At 53.2% G+C, this 18,865-nt stretch overlaps 6 protein-coding genes across 6 annotated transcripts; 3 read left to right on the top strand and 3 right to left on the bottom strand.

The window, feature by feature from the left end:
- Positions 1-1,944: 1,944 nt before the first annotated feature.
- cp9 (putative serine carboxypeptidase) lies at positions 1,945-3,849 on the top strand (the record flags this gene model as incomplete). Its single annotated transcript, XM_020199078.1, has 4 exons — positions 1,945-2,173; positions 2,234-3,208; positions 3,308-3,577; positions 3,668-3,849. The coding sequence occupies 4 exons, from the start codon at positions 1,945-1,947 to the stop codon at positions 3,847-3,849; spliced, it is 1,656 nt and encodes a 551-aa protein (XP_020060117.1).
- A 1,012-nt stretch (positions 3,850-4,861) lies between these two features.
- Positions 4,862-8,031, bottom strand: ASPACDRAFT_39398 (putative cell morphogenesis protein Sog2; the record flags this gene model as incomplete). The annotated part of the gene is made up of 4 exons (XM_020200582.1): positions 4,862-6,944; positions 6,992-7,341; positions 7,401-7,512; positions 7,583-8,031. The coding sequence occupies 4 exons, from the start codon at positions 8,029-8,031 to the stop codon at positions 4,862-4,864; spliced, it is 2,994 nt and encodes a 997-aa protein (XP_020060116.1).
- Positions 8,032-8,957: 926 nt separating this feature from the next.
- rsm25 (mitochondrial 37S ribosomal protein mS23) lies at positions 8,958-10,219 on the bottom strand. The gene is made up of 3 exons (XM_020204416.1): positions 10,154-10,219; positions 9,606-10,095; positions 8,958-9,522 (listed from the first exon to the last, which is right to left on the bottom strand). The coding sequence occupies exons 2-3, from the start codon at positions 10,043-10,045 to the stop codon at positions 9,174-9,176; spliced, it is 789 nt and encodes a 262-aa protein (XP_020060115.1). The 5' UTR covers positions 10,046-10,095; positions 10,154-10,219; the 3' UTR covers positions 8,958-9,173.
- Positions 10,220-10,360: 141 nt separating this feature from the next.
- On the top strand, positions 10,361-13,398 carry ASPACDRAFT_111810 (pentatricopeptide repeat protein). The gene has a single exon (XM_020195587.1). It carries the CDS (start codon positions 10,711-10,713, stop codon positions 13,147-13,149), a length of 2,439 nt encoding a protein of 812 aa, XP_020060114.1. The 5' UTR covers positions 10,361-10,710; the 3' UTR covers positions 13,150-13,398.
- Positions 13,399-13,562: 164 nt separating this feature from the next.
- On the top strand, positions 13,563-15,702 carry ASPACDRAFT_1863358 (putative RecQ family helicase RecQ). The gene is made up of 4 exons (XM_020197819.1): positions 13,563-13,678; positions 13,740-13,858; positions 13,961-13,995; positions 14,052-15,702. The coding sequence occupies exons 1-4, from the start codon at positions 13,599-13,601 to the stop codon at positions 15,501-15,503; spliced, it is 1,686 nt and encodes a 561-aa protein (XP_020060113.1). The 5' UTR covers positions 13,563-13,598; the 3' UTR covers positions 15,504-15,702.
- Positions 15,703-15,947: 245 nt separating this feature from the next.
- Positions 15,948-17,872, bottom strand: ASPACDRAFT_75307 (KH domain-containing protein). Its single transcript, XM_020204415.1, has 7 exons — positions 17,710-17,872; positions 17,469-17,490; positions 17,341-17,393; positions 17,109-17,273; positions 16,848-17,056; positions 16,236-16,794; positions 15,948-16,170 (listed from the first exon to the last, which is right to left on the bottom strand). The coding sequence occupies exons 1-7, from the start codon at positions 17,857-17,859 to the stop codon at positions 16,147-16,149; spliced, it is 1,182 nt and encodes a 393-aa protein (XP_020060112.1). The 5' UTR covers positions 17,860-17,872; the 3' UTR covers positions 15,948-16,146.
- Positions 17,873-18,865: the final 993 nt, after the last annotated feature.

Below are 18,865 nucleotides of genomic sequence, written 5' to 3'. Positions count from 1 at the left end.
ACTAACAACCGGCAAGTATGAGTGAGTAGTACTCCGTGCCATAGTTGGATCTTTGAACTTCTTCCGCATGCAGGTTGGGTGATTTCTGTCATCCAGTCTCTAAACATAATTGAGTATCTGGAAGTAGTGGGTGATTGCTTTTTCCCCCCTATCCCAGGGCGCCGAACGGCAGGCACTATGCAGCATGGGATCTCGATAGATCATTGAGCATCAGCACTCATAAGCATCATGCCATCCATCAGCTTGCTTGCTTGGCCTCGTGTGCACTAATTAGCACCATAGGTACTCATCCAAGACTTTTCGGCAACGCTGCATCTCTCCTCTGTCATGCAAACCTAGATGAAACCGGCCGATTGGTCTAAATCCCATAGTCGGGCGTCAAACCCATCATTCTTCTTCTACTATCGCATGGCGGATTAGCGATGGGGGATCCGCTTTTTGCCCACCGACACTTTCGGGACTGCAGTCGAGTCTGGCTCGGTGACCGCCGGCGGGAACTCTTCTTGCGCTACAGAAGCCCCTTTTCACTTCACAGGCGCCCGCGACCGTGTTTAGTTTCCTCCCGTTCGCTCCTCGCTCCTCCCTTGGGTTGGGGTGGGACATGGGGACAGCCCCGATCTATCCACCCTAGCAGATTGATATGTAGATTGACGTCGATGTTCATTGATAACCCAACAGTCCCGGTCGGGGTGGATCACACGCGTGGTAGCATCGGTAAGTCAACCCGAGTCAGCAATGGCTTGTATAGTACCGTAGTTCTTCCCATGTCTACTCCGAGTATGTTTCCCGGCAGGAAGCTGATGCTCAAGGTTCTGGTCGGATGGCCCCGGCAAGTCAATCTACTACTCCGTACCGAGAAACTATCCAGTACTTGCTAAGAAGTGGTATAATACATTGGATCCGCAGCACTTGCAGTTGGAGTCGCTTCATGGAAGGCGCTGTACGTAAGTGATGGTTACCGACAAGAACGAATAACAGACGGCAGACGGCGAAAACGTCATGCGAATAATGTGGCTGGACCATTCGAGGCTTTCCTCTGCGAATAAAGGGGCGAGAAAGATTCTGTGGTTGATGCTGGCTTAGCGCCTCACTTTTGTTGCGCACTGGTCACAACAATTAGATACTCCACGCGTGGCCGCCTCATTATCCCGGGTCAGGACGGCGAGGTGGCAATTGGGGAGGGGGAGAGAAGCCAAGCCCGTTAGCAAGCAAGCCATAAGAGAAGCGGTGTTAGGATAGACCCCGTTTCTGCTTCCCCAAGGCTGCAGGGTAGAGTTGAGAGTCGAGACGTTGCGCAAGTCTGGAGCCATTATTGGCTCCGCGTTGCGCTGTTGCAGGCGGGGCGGGGGAGTACGGAGTCCGTACTAGAACTTCCTCCGGTCTGTCAGGCCAGGGCGGGCAGATAATGGAGTGATGATGAATCTTGTATTGACATATATGTCTACTGCGACTTGTTGAAACTCCGCCGCGCATTGCTTGCCTGTTTGATGCTTTCACCGACTGAGCCTAGGCAATGAAGCGGAAAAGATGAGGATGATATGGAGATGATGGATGATTTCCTCTTTGGGAAGCCAGGGCCTATCCCGTGACCGCATGCCTGGCCCTAAATCAGGTGATTCGCTATACTCCATCAACTCTTGAGCAACAGATTCTTAGTAGTAGACAACGAGGTAAGACAGAACCACGGAATCATCATGGACTACTTATTTCATTTCCAGAGTGTAGTTTGTACCAGTATCAGCTCGGACACGCAAAGTCGGCGCCACCCCGTGACTCTTTGTAGAGTTCAATAAGCTCAAGCTTATTGAGAGCAATATCGGGATACTCATTATAAGTACGGCGACTCACAACAGTGTTTGTAATATGATGGAGATGGAGTCAAGCAGCGCTACGACAGTGCTTGTAGTGCAGTGAGGAGTGAAGAGAAGATGAGAAAATGAGAAAATGAATCTGGTCGCTGTCTACGCCTTGATCCGTATGCTTTGGGCATTCCTGCCTCCGAGTCGGCTGGACATCTCCCAATTCGAGGTTCATTCCTTACCAGACGTCCCTGCCTCTTCTCTTCCTACCAGTTGGGCCGGTCGGATTCCTGTTCCTGAGACCGAGCCCGGCAACTCGTTGTTCTTCTGGCTCTTCCAGGCCGAAGACCCTGCGCATGATGATAACCTTATCAGTTGGTCTCTCTTTGCGGATCCAGCCGCAATAGCTAAATAGCTGATCAAACGTCTACTAGTATGGTTCAATGGCGGGCCTGGATGCTCGTCTCTGATCGGACTGCTGTCTGGCAATGGGCCATTTGCCTTCGTTGGCAAGTCCACCGAGCTCGAGCGCAATCCCCACTCGTGGACGCAGCTGGGACATGTTCTGTATATCGACCAACCCGTGGGGACGGGATTGTCCACGGCGAGTGAGCCCTATCCACTGTCCGACAACGAGGGAGTGACGTCCTACCTCTACGCATGGCTACAGTCTTTCTTCGCCCATTTCCCTCAGCTCAAGTCCAAGCAGATCCACCTGATGGGCGAGTCCTACGCCGGTATATACATCCCCTACCTTGCCTCAGCCATTGTGCACCATCAGGCCTCCTTCCCGCTTCATCTACGCTCCATCTCCCTCGGGGATGCGACATTTGGCAACTCCATCGCCATGTCCACCATCCCCACCGTAGCATACATGCGCTCCCAGCAATCGCGTCTACGAGTTCCACCCGAGATTCTCGACGCGTTCATTGAAGGCGATTCCATCTGCAGATTTGACCAAATCCTACACCAAGCCGCACAATATCCGCCCGAGGGACCCATCCCCATCCCCAACGATGCAGAGGACGATAAAGAGACACCAGACCAGCAAACATGCAGCAGCGACACAGCAGCAGCAGCAGCAGCAGCAGCAATGCAACCCCCTCTGATTACCCCCGAAGAAATCCTCTCCTCCATTCTTAACTCCACCACCTGCGATGGGTCTTGCGCGACATTCTCCACAGCATCAAGATACCTCTCCACCACCGCGCAGAACCACCATCAGTGTTTCGACGTGTACGACATCACCAACAATTGTACCAACCTCAACCCACTGCCCCTACTATCTTCATATTTCAGCCGATCCGACGTCCAAGTTGCACTGAATCTGCTCCCTCCGTCTCCTTCCTCCCCTGTATCTTCCCAACCTTCATCATCTCAATCCTCGCATCTTCCATCCCCGGCAAACAGTCGCAATTCCAATCCGACCACCTCAGAGACCAAAAAGCAATCTCCTCCCCCGTCTTCTTCCTCTTCCTCCTCCATGCCCACCACCACTCCTCACCCAGACCCGAAAACCTACCTCCCCTGCAACGACACCATCCGCACTCTGGTCCTCAAAGACGGCCAACTGCCCCAACCGCCGGCGGACACCATCCTCCCCGACCTCATCACCACCCACCACATCGCCCTCCACGTCTATGCCGGCGACAGCGACTTCCTCCTCAATCACTATGGCATTGAACTGGCCCTGCAGAATATGACCTGGCACGGCGGCCAGGGGTTCTCGCGCCCGTTCACGGGTAATTATTTCCATGTAGACGATGCGGGCTTCCTGCGTCATCCAAACCACTCCTCCTCCTCCTCCTCCTCCTCCTCCTCCTCCTCCTCCTCCTCCTCCTGCTCCTCTGATACCACCTGCCCTGCAGATACCAGTAGCTGTGATGACCCATTATCACCACCATCGGTGGCAGCGGGTCTCTGGACCTCCTCGCGAGGTGTCACCTACCATCTCTTCTGGGGCGCAGGCCATGCGGTATTTGCTAAGAAGCCCCGAGAAATGTTTGCTTTTGTGAGGGATGTTGTTCTGGACTCTTCGCAATTGGATTGACGATCGCAGTAAAGATATATAAATGTGTATATGTAAAGATAGGACAAGATACCCAAATCGCTAATTGCTGCAGTCGAAGGGGATTGGCAAAGCAGCAGGGCTAATGGGAACTATGGATTCCGCTTGTTTGCAAAATCTAGATTCACAAGGGAACGATCATCTCCGTACCATAGATGTATGAGTATCCTGTAGGTCAGTGCGTGGATGTCTTGCACATCCACGAATCTCTCTCCTGGGGGGAGGGGGAGGGGGAGAGGGGGAGGGGGAAGCCTGCATGATGCATGCAATGCAGTAGGGGCGAAGTGTTGGGAGGAATGCAGCAGAAACCCCCCACCCCCCCCAAAAAAAAACAAACAAGCACACACAAACTACAAAAACACAACCCCACGGTTTGGAAAAGGGGGGTTATTGAATTTTAGGTTTGCAAAGTGATTGCTGCACCAACAGCAAGAAAATTTCACGTTTTTGATGCAATTTGTCATGTTAAGCGAGGAAACAAGAGGTGCCCTTTCCCTTGCTTTCGAAAAGTTGTGGTGGTATCTATGGTTTTTTTTCTTTGATTGGTGCCCCTCTCTATCAGTAGGTAGGAATCGCAGGGGGGAAAAAACAAATACATGATGGATTTCATTTCGCCTTGATCTTCATAATGCATAGTCAAAAACAAAAAGGATAGAGCACGCTATGCAAAGTCCTTCCCCAGTAGAAATTGAACGCTGGAAAAGCCGTACGCCGCCTGTTTTAGAGTGCTGAGTCGATGTGCCCCTGTATTCCTGGTGTCTGTGTGAAAAAACATTCAAATATGCGACACAAATAGGGTTACAAAGGATGCCTGGAAGATCGTGGAAAGCATGTAAGGGTAAGAAGAGGTGATACGGCGGACATTGAATCATGTCGTAATTGTTCACTGAGCCATGAACAACGCAATTTTGTGGCCACGTGAAACCAGCTGTCAAAGCATCAGGTTATAGCAGTGGTACAAAGACCGGAGAAAGTTGATGATGAAGACTGTTGTTCAGCGACGTGCGAAGAATGGGGCCTGGTTAGGCATCGAGAGCAAAGAGTCGGCTCTTTGGAAGACATCCCCTTCGAAAAATTTGTCGCTGTATGCACTGGCAGGGGTAGAGGGAACGGTCGCCTGCGCAGCGGGACCAAGAGCGGCACTTAGAGGTGTTGCAGGAAGATGGACCGATGGCGATAAATTAGGGCCATGATGAAATGTGTTCGTCGTCGATACCGAGGTCTGGTGCTGTGAATGATGAGCCTGCAAAGGAGGTCCGTAGATGTTGGGAGTTGGATTGCTGGGGTTATCTGCAAGAAAAGACCAGGGCGACGCATCGATCATACGTCCGGCTTCTCTGCTCGACCTCTGGATGGGACGAAGCATGTTGACAATGTCATTGGGGAGAATTTTCATATTTCGAACCTCCTTCATGTCAATGACAAGGTCTACGAAAGACTGCAAAAATGCCTTGCAGTGTTGCCAGAACTCGCGCGTGTTGCGGGTTCCACCACCAGGTTCCTTCACCTTCATGTTGGACAGCCTTGAGCCCAAGCCCTCTGAGACATCCAGACACACCTGACAGCGGTGGATGAGATTTTTCCAAAGCATGACGATACCCTCTGACTTGCGCGTTTGCTCAGCTAGTTCGAGACATCGCACCAGTTGAGCAAATGCCACAGGCAATCCCTGGAGAGCAGCGCTACATGCCGAGTTGAGCTGACCGAAGATTCTCTCGAAGATACGCTCTTCTTCAATCTCATCTAGTCCAGTCATCGGACTAATTCGGGGTATAACAGAGCTAGGGATCGCAGGGAATGACTCGCCCGAGCGAGGGGTTGCCAGTGATGACGGTATGGAAGTAATGATGTGGTTGGATCTGCTACTGGACCGACTCCGTGTGGCGAGACTGAATGGCGTCGGGGCAAACCCTGGTGAACTGACAGCAGACTGGTATTGCGATGCTGCGTGGAAAGGACCATTCATAACAATCTGAGGATGCTGGATTGTTGTGTCACTTCGGTAGCGTCGTGTCGAAAACGACTGCTCTCTTCCCCTGGTTGGTGTCACGGTTGGCCCCAGAAACCGGTCCGGACCTGCGGACTCCTTAATTTCTGGAACAGGCATTTTTGCAGCTGGTTTGGGGCCCTTTTCGATGGGCACTCCAAGATGTGCGCACGCATTGCGCAATTCAACCATGCTACCGAATATCATGAGAATCAGAGAACGCACATAGCACGACTCGCCGTTCGTGACTATTTTGTCAATACTGTTTCGTAACTGTGTGCCGACGTGTGTGTAGGCGATAATGCACGTCTCACATTCTCGCTTGACAGCCTCGTTGGCCAACCGTGCCACGTCGGCTTCCTCAAATTGCGAGTGTTCTGCGTTCTCGATAGCCTCGTTGAGGCGATCGACATGAGTAGAAGCATTGTAAAAGACAATCTCGAGGCTATTTCGACGGGCGTCTTCACGCTTGATGACGCTTATCAAGGACGTGACATTGGATTGAATCTGGAAGAGAGCGAATAGAATGCACTTTGCGCTTGCGATAATGGGCTCGGCTGTCACTTTCTCTGCTTTTTGTTCCGGTAGACTCGACATTCGATTCACAAACCCGTCCTTCAAGCGCCTGCGTTCCCTTGGGCTGCTGGGACTGGAAGAATTGCTGCTAGATAGGGCGCCAGATGGCCTGGTACGAAGAATCGAGCCGTAGCTCAAGCCTCGCAGGTGGCTATTCCGATAGGGACGTGTCTCGTCGAGAGTCCCAAGGTCTGTGTTCTTCCGAATGACTCCCATCCGCTTGTTGCGCGCTGCGAGAGAGGCTTGGATAATACCTTCGCTGTTGCTTCGATTGCGCTCATTGTACGCACCATAGGGTTTCGCCCCTGGACGCTGTAGTACAACACCGTGGAAAGCAGGGTTGTGCCCCGAAGCGATGCGATAGTGGGACTTCATTGGAATTGGCGGTGGTCGACCTAACGAGGGTGACTTGGGGTCAGAGGCACTGTCACCGGTGCTGGGGATCACAGGGAATCGACTGCTCATTCCACGCTTAAGAGGTTTGGGAGTATCAAGCATGCCCTCGCTAAAAGCCCTGCGATATCAGTTTCAGTGCTGCGGAGTGGAGACGAGAGGACATACCTCGGGTCATATTTCTCAATTTCCAAGGGCGCAACAGGCTGTTTTGTCTTCAAAAATCTTTTAAGCTCAGCGGTTACTGCAACCTCCTTCTCGTTGTCGGTCAAGCTCGAGGGGGCAAATTCTGTTTCAGAGCTTTCGAGGAGTCGTCGCAGGGGGTACCGCAAGGGGTTGCCAGCAACTTTGAGAATTTGAAGCTTGTTCATGTCGGAGATCCCGAGTGGTAAGTCGTCGAGGCGGTTTTGCATTACCGAAAGAACCCTAAGAGAGGAGAGCTTTTTGATCTCTTCCGGAAGGTGGCTGATTTTGTTGCGACTGATGTCTAGGATTTCGAGAAGCGGTAGCTTATAAACCTAGAACCATTGTTAGAGTCCATAGCAGATGAGGCTCATTTGAGATGCCCGGAACGTACTCCTTTGGGAAATTCACGGAAACTGTTTGCCCGGATGTTGAGATATCGTAGATGACGACACTCTGCAAATCGATAGGGTATGTGAACCAACTGGTTATTAGATAGCGAGAGTCTACTAGTTGTCAGCATGTCCGGGCATGCAGGTGGCGTCTGTCGCAGCAGGAAGGTGAAAGATAACATACCGCTCAACTTCGTCCTTGATGGTATCCACGACTGACTCAGGAATACGAGAAATGTTGGAGTGACCCAAGTCGATTGTCAACTTCGGCTTCACTACATCGGTGACTGCTTCACTTCCAGCAAGCGAGCGTTTTGTTTCTTGGATTCCATTCTCAACCGCCCGGCGGGCCAGCTCGATTGTCTCCTCGGTTGTTAACAAGCGGGGTCCTGGTGGATGCTTGCCTGTAGTGCCATTGCCGTCGCCTGCGGTTCCGCTGACAAGTGTTACCTCATCCTCACTTTTGGCCGGTGCATGGATTCTGGAGGCAGGCACCAATGCGGCAGGCACCAACGAGGCTGGTACGAGCGAGACCGGTAGGCTCTGTTCCAAAGATTGTCTGCGATCGTCGTCATTGTCCGCGTCGCCACGGTAGGCGAAGGGCATCCTAATGGTATCCTCCGGGCGCACCATTGTCGACAACATAGTGGATGATGTACGGAGTAAGAGGGTCTATGCGATCGGCCTGGCGCTGGCAATTTTCGTGATTGAAGGTTCGGAATTCGAACATGCACTCAGATAGCCAAGATGTCTCCGGAATGTGTTCTGTGGCCTGCACGAAGCATGATCGATGTATAATCAAACTAGGTAAGGTGTCGTAAGAAGAAAGGATAAGTATGAGGGTGTAAAGGAGGCGACAGTGCGTGCAGTTGGCGTGAGGCGCGCAGCCAGGCCCGGGCGGCACTCGTTAGGCTTCAAACGGACGAGAACTTGCTCGAATCCGAACAACACGAGAATCACGAGAGAAGAGGATTTCAAGAAGAGTCCTTATAGCAAGTCAAGAAGTGAGAAGAGTAGATTGTAGGCCAGTACAAAATTTAGATAGGACGATAGATGTGGCCCGAAAGGTCAACGAAGTCGAGAAGGACGGGCGGCGTGACGGTGTGAGTGAGTGAGAGGGAGCGAGGGAGGGAGCGAGGGAGCGAGAGAGACTTGAAACGCGGAGAAAAAGGTTGCAGCTGTCAGAAGAAAGCCACAGCTAAATCAACTGACTGCAATAGCAGTTAGTCAACTTTTTTTTCCTTTTCTCTGATCAGCTCAGTGATGCGATCAATTCAGCGAGTTAATTGATTGACATGGGAATGAAGGGAGGTGAGGTACGGAGGTCTCCGTTGTAGTTGGTAGTTGTAGTTGTAGTTGTAGTTTGCAGAATATAAAGACAAGACCCTCCGGGCGATAAGTCAGTCGGTGGTTGATTGGCCCCTGGAGCGTGCCCGGTAGCCACACCTGAAACACCCGTGACTGCTATTGTTTGATCTTTTTGATGTACTGTAGCCGCCATGACAAAGAAAGAACAAAATCTGAAGCACGAAGGGGAAACATCAAAAGAATGCCAAGTAAACAACTGATCGAACAGTAAATAGATAAAATGAGAAGGGAAATAAAAAAAAAGGAAATGAGATTGAATGCAATAACAGAAGAAGTATAAAACTTTAGATAACAGTACAAGCAAATTGAATCCCCGGAGATCTCAACAGTCCCGTAGTGTACATGAATATATCCCAATAATTTCTCTCCCCACCTTACCAGATTCCAATACATCTCTACTGACTGCTCTACTCAAGCGCGCTTTCTTCAGCAGGTTCTTCTCCTACACTCACGGAGTCCTCATTGTCCGGTACTACAGGACCGGCCATTGATGCGTGTTTCGCATCCAGGATCTGAGCTTCATCCTTGGCCCAGACCTTCCAGCGCTCATACTCTTGGTTCTCGAGTTTCATACCAACCTCCAGCTGCGTAGGTCCAAAGACAGCACCAGTAGCTTCGGCTTCTTCTGCCGCAACTCGTCGTTCGATATCCTCACGCAGACGGAGTTGATAGAATTCGCGACGAGCAATGTCGTAAGCGGCGCTTTTGGTCATGCCTAAAACATTGTTCAGAAGCCAGAGTTGGCGCTGAACGACACTATACACGCAGGCAGATGATGTTTAGCATGGCACGGGGGCAAGACGCGTAGGAAACAGCCGTTGTTAAGTGTGGTAGCATACCTCTCACCATCCAACCTCTTCCCTGGCTGTTGGAGCCGGCTCCAGTCGTGGTTGACCCAGTCCTTGCCGGTGGTTTCGAGGAGCACTCGGGGCCTAGCCAATTCCCAAGGATGGTCCTTGAAGAATTCTTTGCGCAGCTGATCCTCCTCGTATTTGATCTCGGTAGGTAGAAACATGCGGCTCGCCTTCTTCGGCTTCGTCTTCTTTTGTTGAACTTCTAGAACGTGACGCTTCGCCATATCACCGTAGCTATTTCTGACCCACTTGTAGCGCTGGCGGATCAATTGATGTTGGTGGGCTTGATTTCGGACGAGGACTTGAGCGGGAGGAATATCGCCGATGACATCGGCCCAGATAGGTAATTTTGCGATCTGGTTCACCTCCTTTTGTAGAAAGGCTTTTTCGCGCACGCGGAGCGCTGTGAGGTTGTATTTGCCCATTGTGAAATCGGGAGAGGGCGGCGGCGGCGGCGGCGGCGGAAGAGGAGGATCTGTCCGGTGAACGTGTGAGAAGGAAGCGGGAGGCCGGGGATGAAAAGACGGTCAGACCTGCTGGCAAGGATCAATTAAAGCGGATTGAACAATCCTCCGTGATGCCTCAAGAGATAAGTTTGAGGTGGTGGCAGGGCCCACTGCTGATGAAGCCAGGAAATTGAAGTTTGGCGGGAGTCGAGGTGGAAAAAGAGCCATTGGCACTGATTGGCAATGCGCGCCTCCGATTGGCTCCAGCCCCGGCTCCGCCTTGGAAACAAATGGCAGAGACTGTGAGTTCGAGTGCAGAACCCATAATAATAATTTGAACGCGGAGCTTCTCCTCCTCCTCCTCTTCTCCTTCTGACTTGGTTCGAAACTGTTACACTATCAACGAACTCATCCTTTGCCTTCTTCCCCTTCCTTCTCTTCTCCTCTCCTCTCATCTCTTTCCACTCCTTCCCTCCCCTCCCCTCTCCTCCCCTCCACTCCCCTCCCCTCCTCTCATCTCATCTCTACACCCCGTCGCATCCCCCATACCCATACGCCCGCCGCCTGAACTTCCCCAGGAATCGTTGCTCGAGACCTCCTCGGGACATGCATGGCTGATCCAATGCCACGATGTCTGTCATCTCATGCCTCCTTCCACTAGGTTTCCGAGCTCGCCCGATCTGCGGCCTTTCTCGCAGCGATTGGATACGTGCTTGTCCCCCAATTACCCTTTCATGTCAACCTCCGATTCGTTCTCCTACAATGCCTCCATCAGACGACTTGCTTCCAGACGGCCCCGTCCCACTGCGGCGTCTATAGCCGATGTATTCGTTGGTTCCTTGGTGGTGGCCGGTTACTGCCGCGAACACTCGCCTCGTGGCAGAGCATTTTCGACATTGCCCCAAAAATCTTCCCGAGCTAATACGGTCAGCTGGCAGGACCGGCGCTTGAGACAGACCGGGGAAATTCCCTCACCGCGTCCTCTTGATCGTCTGAGCTCGTCACCGGAATGTTTGCATCACCCAAGGACGCAACGGATGTTCAACTCGGGAGTCGCATTGAGGGCGAAGGAAGACAACGATGAAGGCTATGTTTGGGTGAATAGGCCATCGCAGGGTCCTCGCGCGCGACTTCATAGTGCAAATGTTTCTGGCAACCGCAATTTCGCTGCATGCGGGGAGGTCAACAGAAGTTCTAGGGAAGAACACGACATTAGGTCTGTCGCAGAGAAGATATCACTAGAGAGCGAGACCAACTCTCCCACGCGCAACGACGCAACTACGACTACAACTCAGATATCGGATGGAAAATGCGAGTCGAAGAAGTACGGCTACAAAGGGAGGACCACACCCGCAAAGGCACTACATAAATCCGTCTCACATTTTTACAAAACACTGTTCGAGGATTCACTGGACTGGGAGCAGGCAGCAGATCTAGTCACCAGGGACCGACCTATGGTGGGCCCATCATCGGCACTAGCGTCGCCGCCTAAGGAAGTTATGTCGCGCGATGATGTGGAGCTCGATTCGGTTACGAGATTTCGGGACGCCGTGTGGGACGAGAGCAAATCAAATCAGTACATCTTTCGACTCTACAGAGATATTCCTTACCCGGGAGTCGCGCGTCTCTCGAAAGCTTGTCGGGGCGCTCTGCTACGCCGATTTGCAACCCCGGAGAACCGCCGGTGGGTGGAAGCGCGACGGTTTCTTGCGCTGCTTGACGATATGGTTGTTGCCAAGCTCCCGGTGTCCCGTTCTCTATGGACTTCTGCTATTCATCTCGCAGGACGGGCATCGGGCAGAGTATATAAAAGAGATTTAGTAAGGTCGATCGGTCTCTGGCAGAAGATGGAGCATTGGGGCGGAGTCAAGTCAGACGGGGTTGTTTTTACCGTCCTCTTTGACATTGCCATCAAAGCCGGTCAATTCACCGTTGCTGATCGGCTCGTGGAGGAAATGGAAGAGCGAGGTCTCCAATTCGGACGCACCGGCAAAGTGTCGAGAATCTATCGTCATGGCCAACAGCATGATGCTACTGGCGTCCGGCAAGCATTCGATGACTTCGCCTCGAGCGGCGAGATCGTTGACACTGCCGTTATGAACTGCCTGATGGCCTCCTTCATTTCTGCCGGAGATGTGAAAGCAGCGGAAGCCATTTATGGACAAATGATGATGAACCAGGCTGCGGGCTCCCGCACTCACGCCATTCATGGTAACTTGTCCACCGACATGAAAACTTACCGAGCAAGATCGAAAAGGCTCAATCGCCTCCTAGAGATCTCCGCCCGCCTCAAAGATCACTTGCCCGATCATTATCGCACGCTTCAAAGAGCGATCGCCATCACCCCCGACACTCGCACATTCCGCATCCTTCTGTCCTTATACGCCCAAAAGACTGGCGACATTGGAGCCCTGATGTCTATCATCACTGACATGGAGAAGGTTTTCGCTGTACCCCCGCGCGGGTTGATATACATGTTCCTTTTCGATGGGTTTGCTCATCATGGGCGGCGCAGAGAAGGGTGGACAGCGGAGAGACTGCGAGTGGCATGGGAGACGTACCTGCGAGCCCTAAATGAGTCCAAGTCGCGGTTTGAACAAGAATTTCATCCCCGCCCTCGAAGGAAAAGTCCCACATGGGAGAATCCGTTGCTCGAGTCGTACATCTCACTCGCACAACCCTCGATCCCGCACGCGACAGCCGGGTTGTACACCCATTTACCACAGAAAGAAACTCCTATCAAAGTGCAAGAGCTGGGCGTTGGGGAGGTCATACCTACGGAACCCGATACAGTTGTCGAGCCCGGTGATGTCTCCAACGGGCCAGCACGCGACGACGAGGCACTTGGTTCAGATGCGTCGGAGGAGGAACTGGAGCGTCAAATCGAGAACGGGGTATTTTTAGGTCGTCGCATGATTTTGACCATCCTCCGCGCGTTTGGGCGTTGCTGCGGACCCCAGGAAGTTATGGAAGTATGGCTCCAGATGGAACGCCTCTGGCAACCCTGGAAGCGCAGGGCGCAGGACGTCATGGCTGTTAAGGAGGAACTGGAGAAGCAGATGAAAAACGTCCGGTGGCGTTGAAGCGATCTGTGATTGTTATTATCGTTTATTTGCCTTTTCGGTGGGCCTTTTCCAAGGTGCTTGTATATTATTATATAGACCTGATAGATAGATATACCCTCAGGTAGAGAGATTGGTTGCGAACACAGCGATGGATACAACATTGGCGTGTTCTTGTTCTGCACAGCGGTTATACGAGCTTAGGTCAGTGGAGGTGTCTGTAACATCATTCTAATGAAGAAAATTTATGAATTCCACCCGAAGTGCTGCACTGGCTCCTTCTAAGTTCTTTTTGTATCTCCATCCTTCCTCATTTTCCTGCCTTTTTTTTAGGGCAATTCCACAATATTGGATCACGTGGTATCGTGTTCGCTTTCTTTCCTCGACGACCGCGTCGCGCTTCCGTGAGAACTTCCCAACTCACCTCAATCCCAAAACTCCCAATTTTCCATGTTTGGGATGCTGCGAATATGGTCAGCGGAGGTCTGCAGCGCCGTAAAGTAGACCTAGACTTCTACCTGCGCCGAGTGTTCCAGAAAAACTCTTTCAGGTACGCGGTGCTAGATCTCTCCTCTCTTTCCCTGATAGCTCCGCTAATCTGGGACGAACAGACCACTGCAACGCGATGTGATCACGGCCGCTGTGGAGGGCCACGATGTATTCTTACAAGCCAACACATCGTTTGGAAAGAGCCTGTGCTTCCAACTCCCAGCAGTAACCAGTCATGGAGGTTGGTTGGCCCATTCCAACTCTTCCTGACTGCCACTTTGCTTAACCTGCTTCCGTGACCGTGCACCAAACCTGGTTGGCTGATTTTGGCCCTTTTGCACAGTGACTGTTGTAATCTGTCCACTGCTGGCGCTAATGGTAAGCCTCTCGAGGATCTCCGTGTTAGCCCCATTTACTCAGGTGGTGGCATGCAGACAGATCAGGTCAAGGCACTACAAGCCATTGGGGTCGCAGTAGCAACGATCAACTCCACCACGCCGATCGCCGAAAGACGAGTCATCCTAGACGACCTGCTCTCCGGCCATCCGAGGACTCGGCTCCTGTATGTGACCCCGGAGCTCTGCCAGACCGAGACCTTCCGGCGGAATCTCCAGACGATCCACTCCCAGGGGGAGCTGATTCGCATTGCCATCGACGAAGCCCACTGCATCAGCGAATGGGGCCATGACTTCCGGCCGGCCTACAAGGAACTCGGCTGGTTTCGACGGGCCCTGTCCAACCCGCCCGTCCCGATCAGTGCTCTAACGGCGACAGCCACCCCGCGGGTCCGCGCCGACATCATCAAGCTCCTGGGCTTGGATCCGCTCCGGCTCCGGATCTTCAGCACCCCCTCCGCCCGCCCCAACATCCACTACGAGGTCCGGTACCTGCACGACTTTGCGAGCGATCCGACCGAGCCGGAAGACTTCCAGATCCGGGACTTCGTGGCATGGCTGCAGGCCGTGCAGGCCCGCAGAGAGGCGCGACTGGGCGCCGGGGAGGCTGCGAAGCTCCCCCCGGTGTCCGGGATCATCTACGTGCCCCTCCGGGCTGTCTCGGACAAGCTCGCGAGCGCGCTCTCCCGAGCCTGGGACGGCCGCATCCATGCCGTAGCCTACCACGCCGGTCTCTCGTCGGAGGAGCGAACCCGCATCCAGACCGAATGGACATCGACCCAGCCCGTTTCCCAATCCCGCAGCCGCAGCGACGGGAAGCCGCCCCCGATCCCGCCAGCCTTCTACCTCATCGTCGCAACCACCGCCTTCGGCATGGGCATCGACAGCCCGCACGTGCGGTTCGTCATCCACTGGAGCCCCCCGCGCAGCTTCGAAGGCTTCGTCCAGGAATCCGGGCGCGCCGGTCGCGACGGCCGGGCCGCCGCCTCGATCGTCTACTACAACACCCAGGAACGGGACCGCATCCTCGACCGCCTGCAGCGCGATGTCGAGAATGCCCGCAACCGCACCGGCGGGCCGATCAACAGTGGCAGCGGCAACAACAACCGGATAGCCTCGACGGTCCAAAATCAATTCGCCCGGCTGGCCAGCTTCCAGAAGGTCATCGGCTACTGCGAGACCACCACCCGGTGCCGCCATGAGATGATCAAGGATTTCTTCGGGGACCTCGAGCTCGAGAAGATGGGCTCGCAGGCCCCCTCCAGTTCGACCCAGATGATGAACCCGAACCCGACCACGACCACATCCTCTCCTTGCGACTTTGCGTGCGACTTCTGCAAGGAGGGCTCGCAAGGGGTCGCGAAGCGCAAGGCGAGGATGGCGCCGGAGAGCCACGCCGACGACTTTGTAGATATGAATCATGTCCCCTGGTACATGCAGAAGATGTTCCCGGAGATGTTCCCGGGGTATCGCGACTTCGGCGATTTCTGAGTCAAACGCTCCGCTTACCAACGTCGCCTGGGGAAACATAAGCGAAATCATTACGCCCCCCATCTGGTTATTGCCATATCTTAAGTAATAACGGATGCAGGCCTCTAAGCTGCGTTCACTCTCTCCTCGAATCACCTAAGGCACCCACACTGTGTGTTCCCTGCTTATCGAGAATCAACATGTCTAGATGTCTATGACAGACAGGGAGCTATAATGGCTAGAAATCAATATAGGATAAGCTTTTTCTAAGTCAACAAGAATGAATGGTCATGTATCGTAGGACACCTCTGGGACTATAGTTTTCGGTTTGGGGCTCTCTACAGAAGTTGAGTAGCAGCAGCAGCAGCAGCACCACCATCACCACCACCACCACCAAGGGACCCAATAGGGCAAGCCAGGAAGGTTAAGTGAAACAAATCAGATACTACAAATACTAGCCAAGCAAATCAGTCAGTCGGACGGTTTTAGTGGCCAGCTAGAATTCGGCGTGATGCAGGCGCTGATTGGGTAGGTAAGTAGGTAAGCAGCTAAAATGACTGTAGTTTCCTTCAATGCACGTTCTGCACGTGGTGATTATCAGTCTGGCTCTGTAAAATACGGGGTTGTTAGGTTGCTTGTCAAGTGCGTAGCTTTAGCTATAGAATTACAATCCTGGGGGAGGCGGGACCTATCAGGATGGGTCGAAGGGTTAGTATTTCGAATCGTCAAATCCGTCAGAGGGTAACCACTTACTGCACTGTAGCTGCCGCCTGGGGGCGGAGGGGGTGGAGGGGAGCCAGAGCCCGGAGGCGGGGGAGGAGGAGCCTCGGCGGCAGGAGGAGGCGGGGGAGGAGCAGGGCTCTGGGACTGTTGCTGCTGTTGCTGCTGAGCAGCGGCCTGCTGGTAGTACTGGTAGTAGGCGACATAGTTCTGGTACCCACCGTAGGCTGCATACGGATCCGATCCATAATACTGAGCATACTGGGCGCTGTAGTCCGCCGCGCTGGGAGTGCCCGATCCCGAGGCCCCTAGAGCACCCTGTGTGGATGGGCTCGCCGATGCAGACGGAGAATTGTGGCTATTGTTGTCTCTGCTGTGATGGTGGTTTCCGTAGCCCCCGCCATAGCCTCCGCCGCCGCCGCCGCCGCCGCCATAGCCTCCTCCGTGATAGCGGTCGCCGCCACGCTGACCATAACCGCCGTAACTGTGCTGGGGCGGGTTCTCCTTGAAGCGCTGATATTGCTCACGGACGTTGGCAAGGAGGTCCTCACATAGCTCTTTGGCACTCTGGACGTCATTGGGGTCGGGGCCACTGTGATACCAGTGAGTGGTAAGCAAGGACTAGGGAAGGTTGTTACTACTCACGCGACGTGCAAGAACATCGGTTCGTCGCTCTCTCGGCCTGTGCTGGGTTCCATGAAGCCAGATCCACGGCCCTTGATCTGGACCTTGCAGCGGGTCTTCGACTGAATGTGCTTGACATATGCGCCGCCCTGGCCAACGACCTGAGCGCGGAGGTTGAAACCCGGGATGGGCTCGAGGTCAACCGGAATGCGTTCCTCGGGCCATTTCCGCTGTACACCATTAGCTTCGAAGCAGATGTGGACCTGGGGATATATCTCATACACGACCAAACTCATCACGCTCTACCTGTTCCGGCTCTCGTCGGCGGAATCGTCGCTCATCGACCAAATTGGGAAGCTCCTTCTGCATGAGCTCATCGATCAGGGCGACAGCCTTCTCGAGGCCTTCCTTATTCGTGCTCGTGACGTGAAGATAAAGCGGAGGATTCTATGAGACGCATCGAGAATGTCAGATTTCATGATTCCCTGGAGACGGAAAAAAAGGCGAAACATACCGCGGCCGTGGCCATGCTCTTATCGGGATAGTAGTTTCCTCGGGTAGTGACATCTTGAGAAAAGAATCAATCATGAGCTTCCTTCTTGAGCAGTCAACAGTTGATAAAAGTATGAGATGGAGGCGTACCGGCGCCAGTTTCTTCCTTGATCTAGATGTCACGCAGTGGAGGTCAGCAGATGCAAAAGAGGGGAAGTGAGATGCTGTGTATAAGTTCGTTTGACTTGGGTAAGTTTTTAGTCACAATCATAAAACACGAAGAAACAGAGGGTCAAAGGGAGGAAAACACATGACCGCCGGCTGACCAGTCGGCCGGCCAGCCAGCGAACAAGATGCCTGGAAGATCAGCAGGTGCAACAGGAGTAATTACCATCTTCTGAGTAGAGCCTTTGGTCAGCGTGTAGCGGTTGCGCAAATCATTAATTTCGATATCCTTGATATAGTCTCCATCGGCAACGTAGATTTCGGCGTTCAGCTTCCCTGAAGCATCGACGTCCCCAGGCGAACCGGACTTGGGCATAGGACTTCCGGACTAATCAAGCGGGGGCAGGTCAGTGTGATTATTCCTTCGCTGAGGGTATGCGACCGACGGAGTCTGATGATATGCTTACCGAGCGAATTGGGGGAACGTCGACATGCTGGATTCCTTTCTTCGCTTGCAACTGGGCGTTGATCTTTGCCGCAGCGGCGGCTGTATCGAACCATGTCAGCACTGTGCGATCCCACCGCCAGAGAACATGAGCACATACCAGCGGCGGCAGCAGGATCGGATTTCTTCGCAGGGTCTGCGCTGGGACTGCGAGGCTCTCGACTAAGGGGGCTGCGGGCTCGAGCAGATTCGGTTTGTCGCGACGACGGAGACCGAGAGCGACGGTCGAAGCGAGACGGGCGCCGCGAATCAGGCTCGGTCTGATCGAAGCGAGAACGTTTGGGGCGGTGTTCTTCCATGAGTGTGACGGATGGTTCACAGGCGAGAGAAAAAAGATATAGAAGGGATTTAAGGAGGGAGCGCAGCGAATGGAATGAGGAGAGCCGTCAAAGAAGTAATAAGAAGGCAGCGAGAAGAAGGCTAAAATAGGGCCCAAAAGCAAGGTTACTGGGAAGTCTTGGTTTGCGAAGGACTTTCCCGGGAGGCGGTGGAGTTGCTGAAGAACAGAAGAGCGTCCAGTTGGTGGACGCTAAGCTGAGTGGGTGTGCCTTAGAGTAAGTTAAGACTAGTTCCGCAGTTTAGGGTCAGTCTGCAGTCACAGTACAGTTGAATACTAGTACTCATGTAACTCACGTAGGTGTGATGCCTAAGATCTTCTCAGCACCACATGTGAACAGTACACAAACTGTAGATCACACAAAAGAGAACAAGAGGAGAAGTCAGTTATGTGATATCGATGAGAGCCATCATCAGCCGCCAATTCCAGAGATGTGCAGAGTTACGGAGTACAAGTAGAGCGAGACTCCCAATGGGGAAAGATGCACTGGAATCGAAGCAGATCATGTGACGAGAGTCTGGGCCGGGGGGAACAGACTAA

Source organism: Aspergillus aculeatus, assembly GCF_001890905.1.
Source record: "Aspergillus aculeatus ATCC 16872 unplaced genomic scaffold ASPACscaffold_2, whole genome shotgun sequence".
NCBI lineage: Eukaryota > Fungi > Ascomycota > Eurotiomycetes > Eurotiales > Aspergillaceae > Aspergillus > Aspergillus aculeatus.
Note: the sequence above shows the minus strand (reverse complement) of the source record. Positions and strands in the feature narration are given on the sequence as shown.

Excerpts from the sequence above, each read along its gene's own strand:
- ASPACDRAFT_111810 (XM_020195587.1), top strand. The coding sequence starts at position 10,711 with ATGCCTCCTTCCACTAGGTTTCCGAGCTCGCCCGATCTGCGGCCTTTC.
- ASPACDRAFT_75307 (XM_020204415.1), bottom strand. The coding sequence starts at position 17,859 with ATGCCCAAGTCCGGTTCGCCTGGGGACGTCGATGCTTCAGGGAAGCTG. Across the intron at positions 17,057-17,108 it reads AGCGTGATGAGTTTGGTCGT|CGGAAATGGCCCGAGGAACG; the intron begins GTATGAGATATA and ends AATGGTGTACAG. Across the intron at positions 16,795-16,847 it reads CCGATGTTCTTGCACGTCGC|TGGCCCCGACCCCAATGACG; the intron begins GTGAGTAGTAAC and ends CTGGTATCACAG.
- rsm25 (XM_020204416.1), bottom strand. The coding sequence starts at position 10,045 with ATGGGCAAATACAACCTCACAGCGCTCCGCGTGCGCGAAAAAGCCTTT. Across the intron at positions 9,523-9,605 it reads AAGAGGTTGGATGGTGAGAG|TGTCGTTCAGCGCCAACTCT; the intron begins GTATGCTACCAC and ends CTGCGTGTATAG.
- ASPACDRAFT_1863358 (XM_020197819.1), top strand. The coding sequence starts at position 13,599 with ATGGTCAGCGGAGGTCTGCAGCGCCGTAAAGTAGACCTAGACTTCTAC. Across the intron at positions 13,859-13,960 it reads AGCAGTAACCAGTCATGGAG|TGACTGTTGTAATCTGTCCA; the intron begins GTTGGTTGGCCC and ends CCTTTTGCACAG. Across the intron at positions 13,996-14,051 it reads GTCCACTGCTGGCGCTAATG|ACAGATCAGGTCAAGGCACT; the intron begins GTAAGCCTCTCG and ends GGTGGCATGCAG.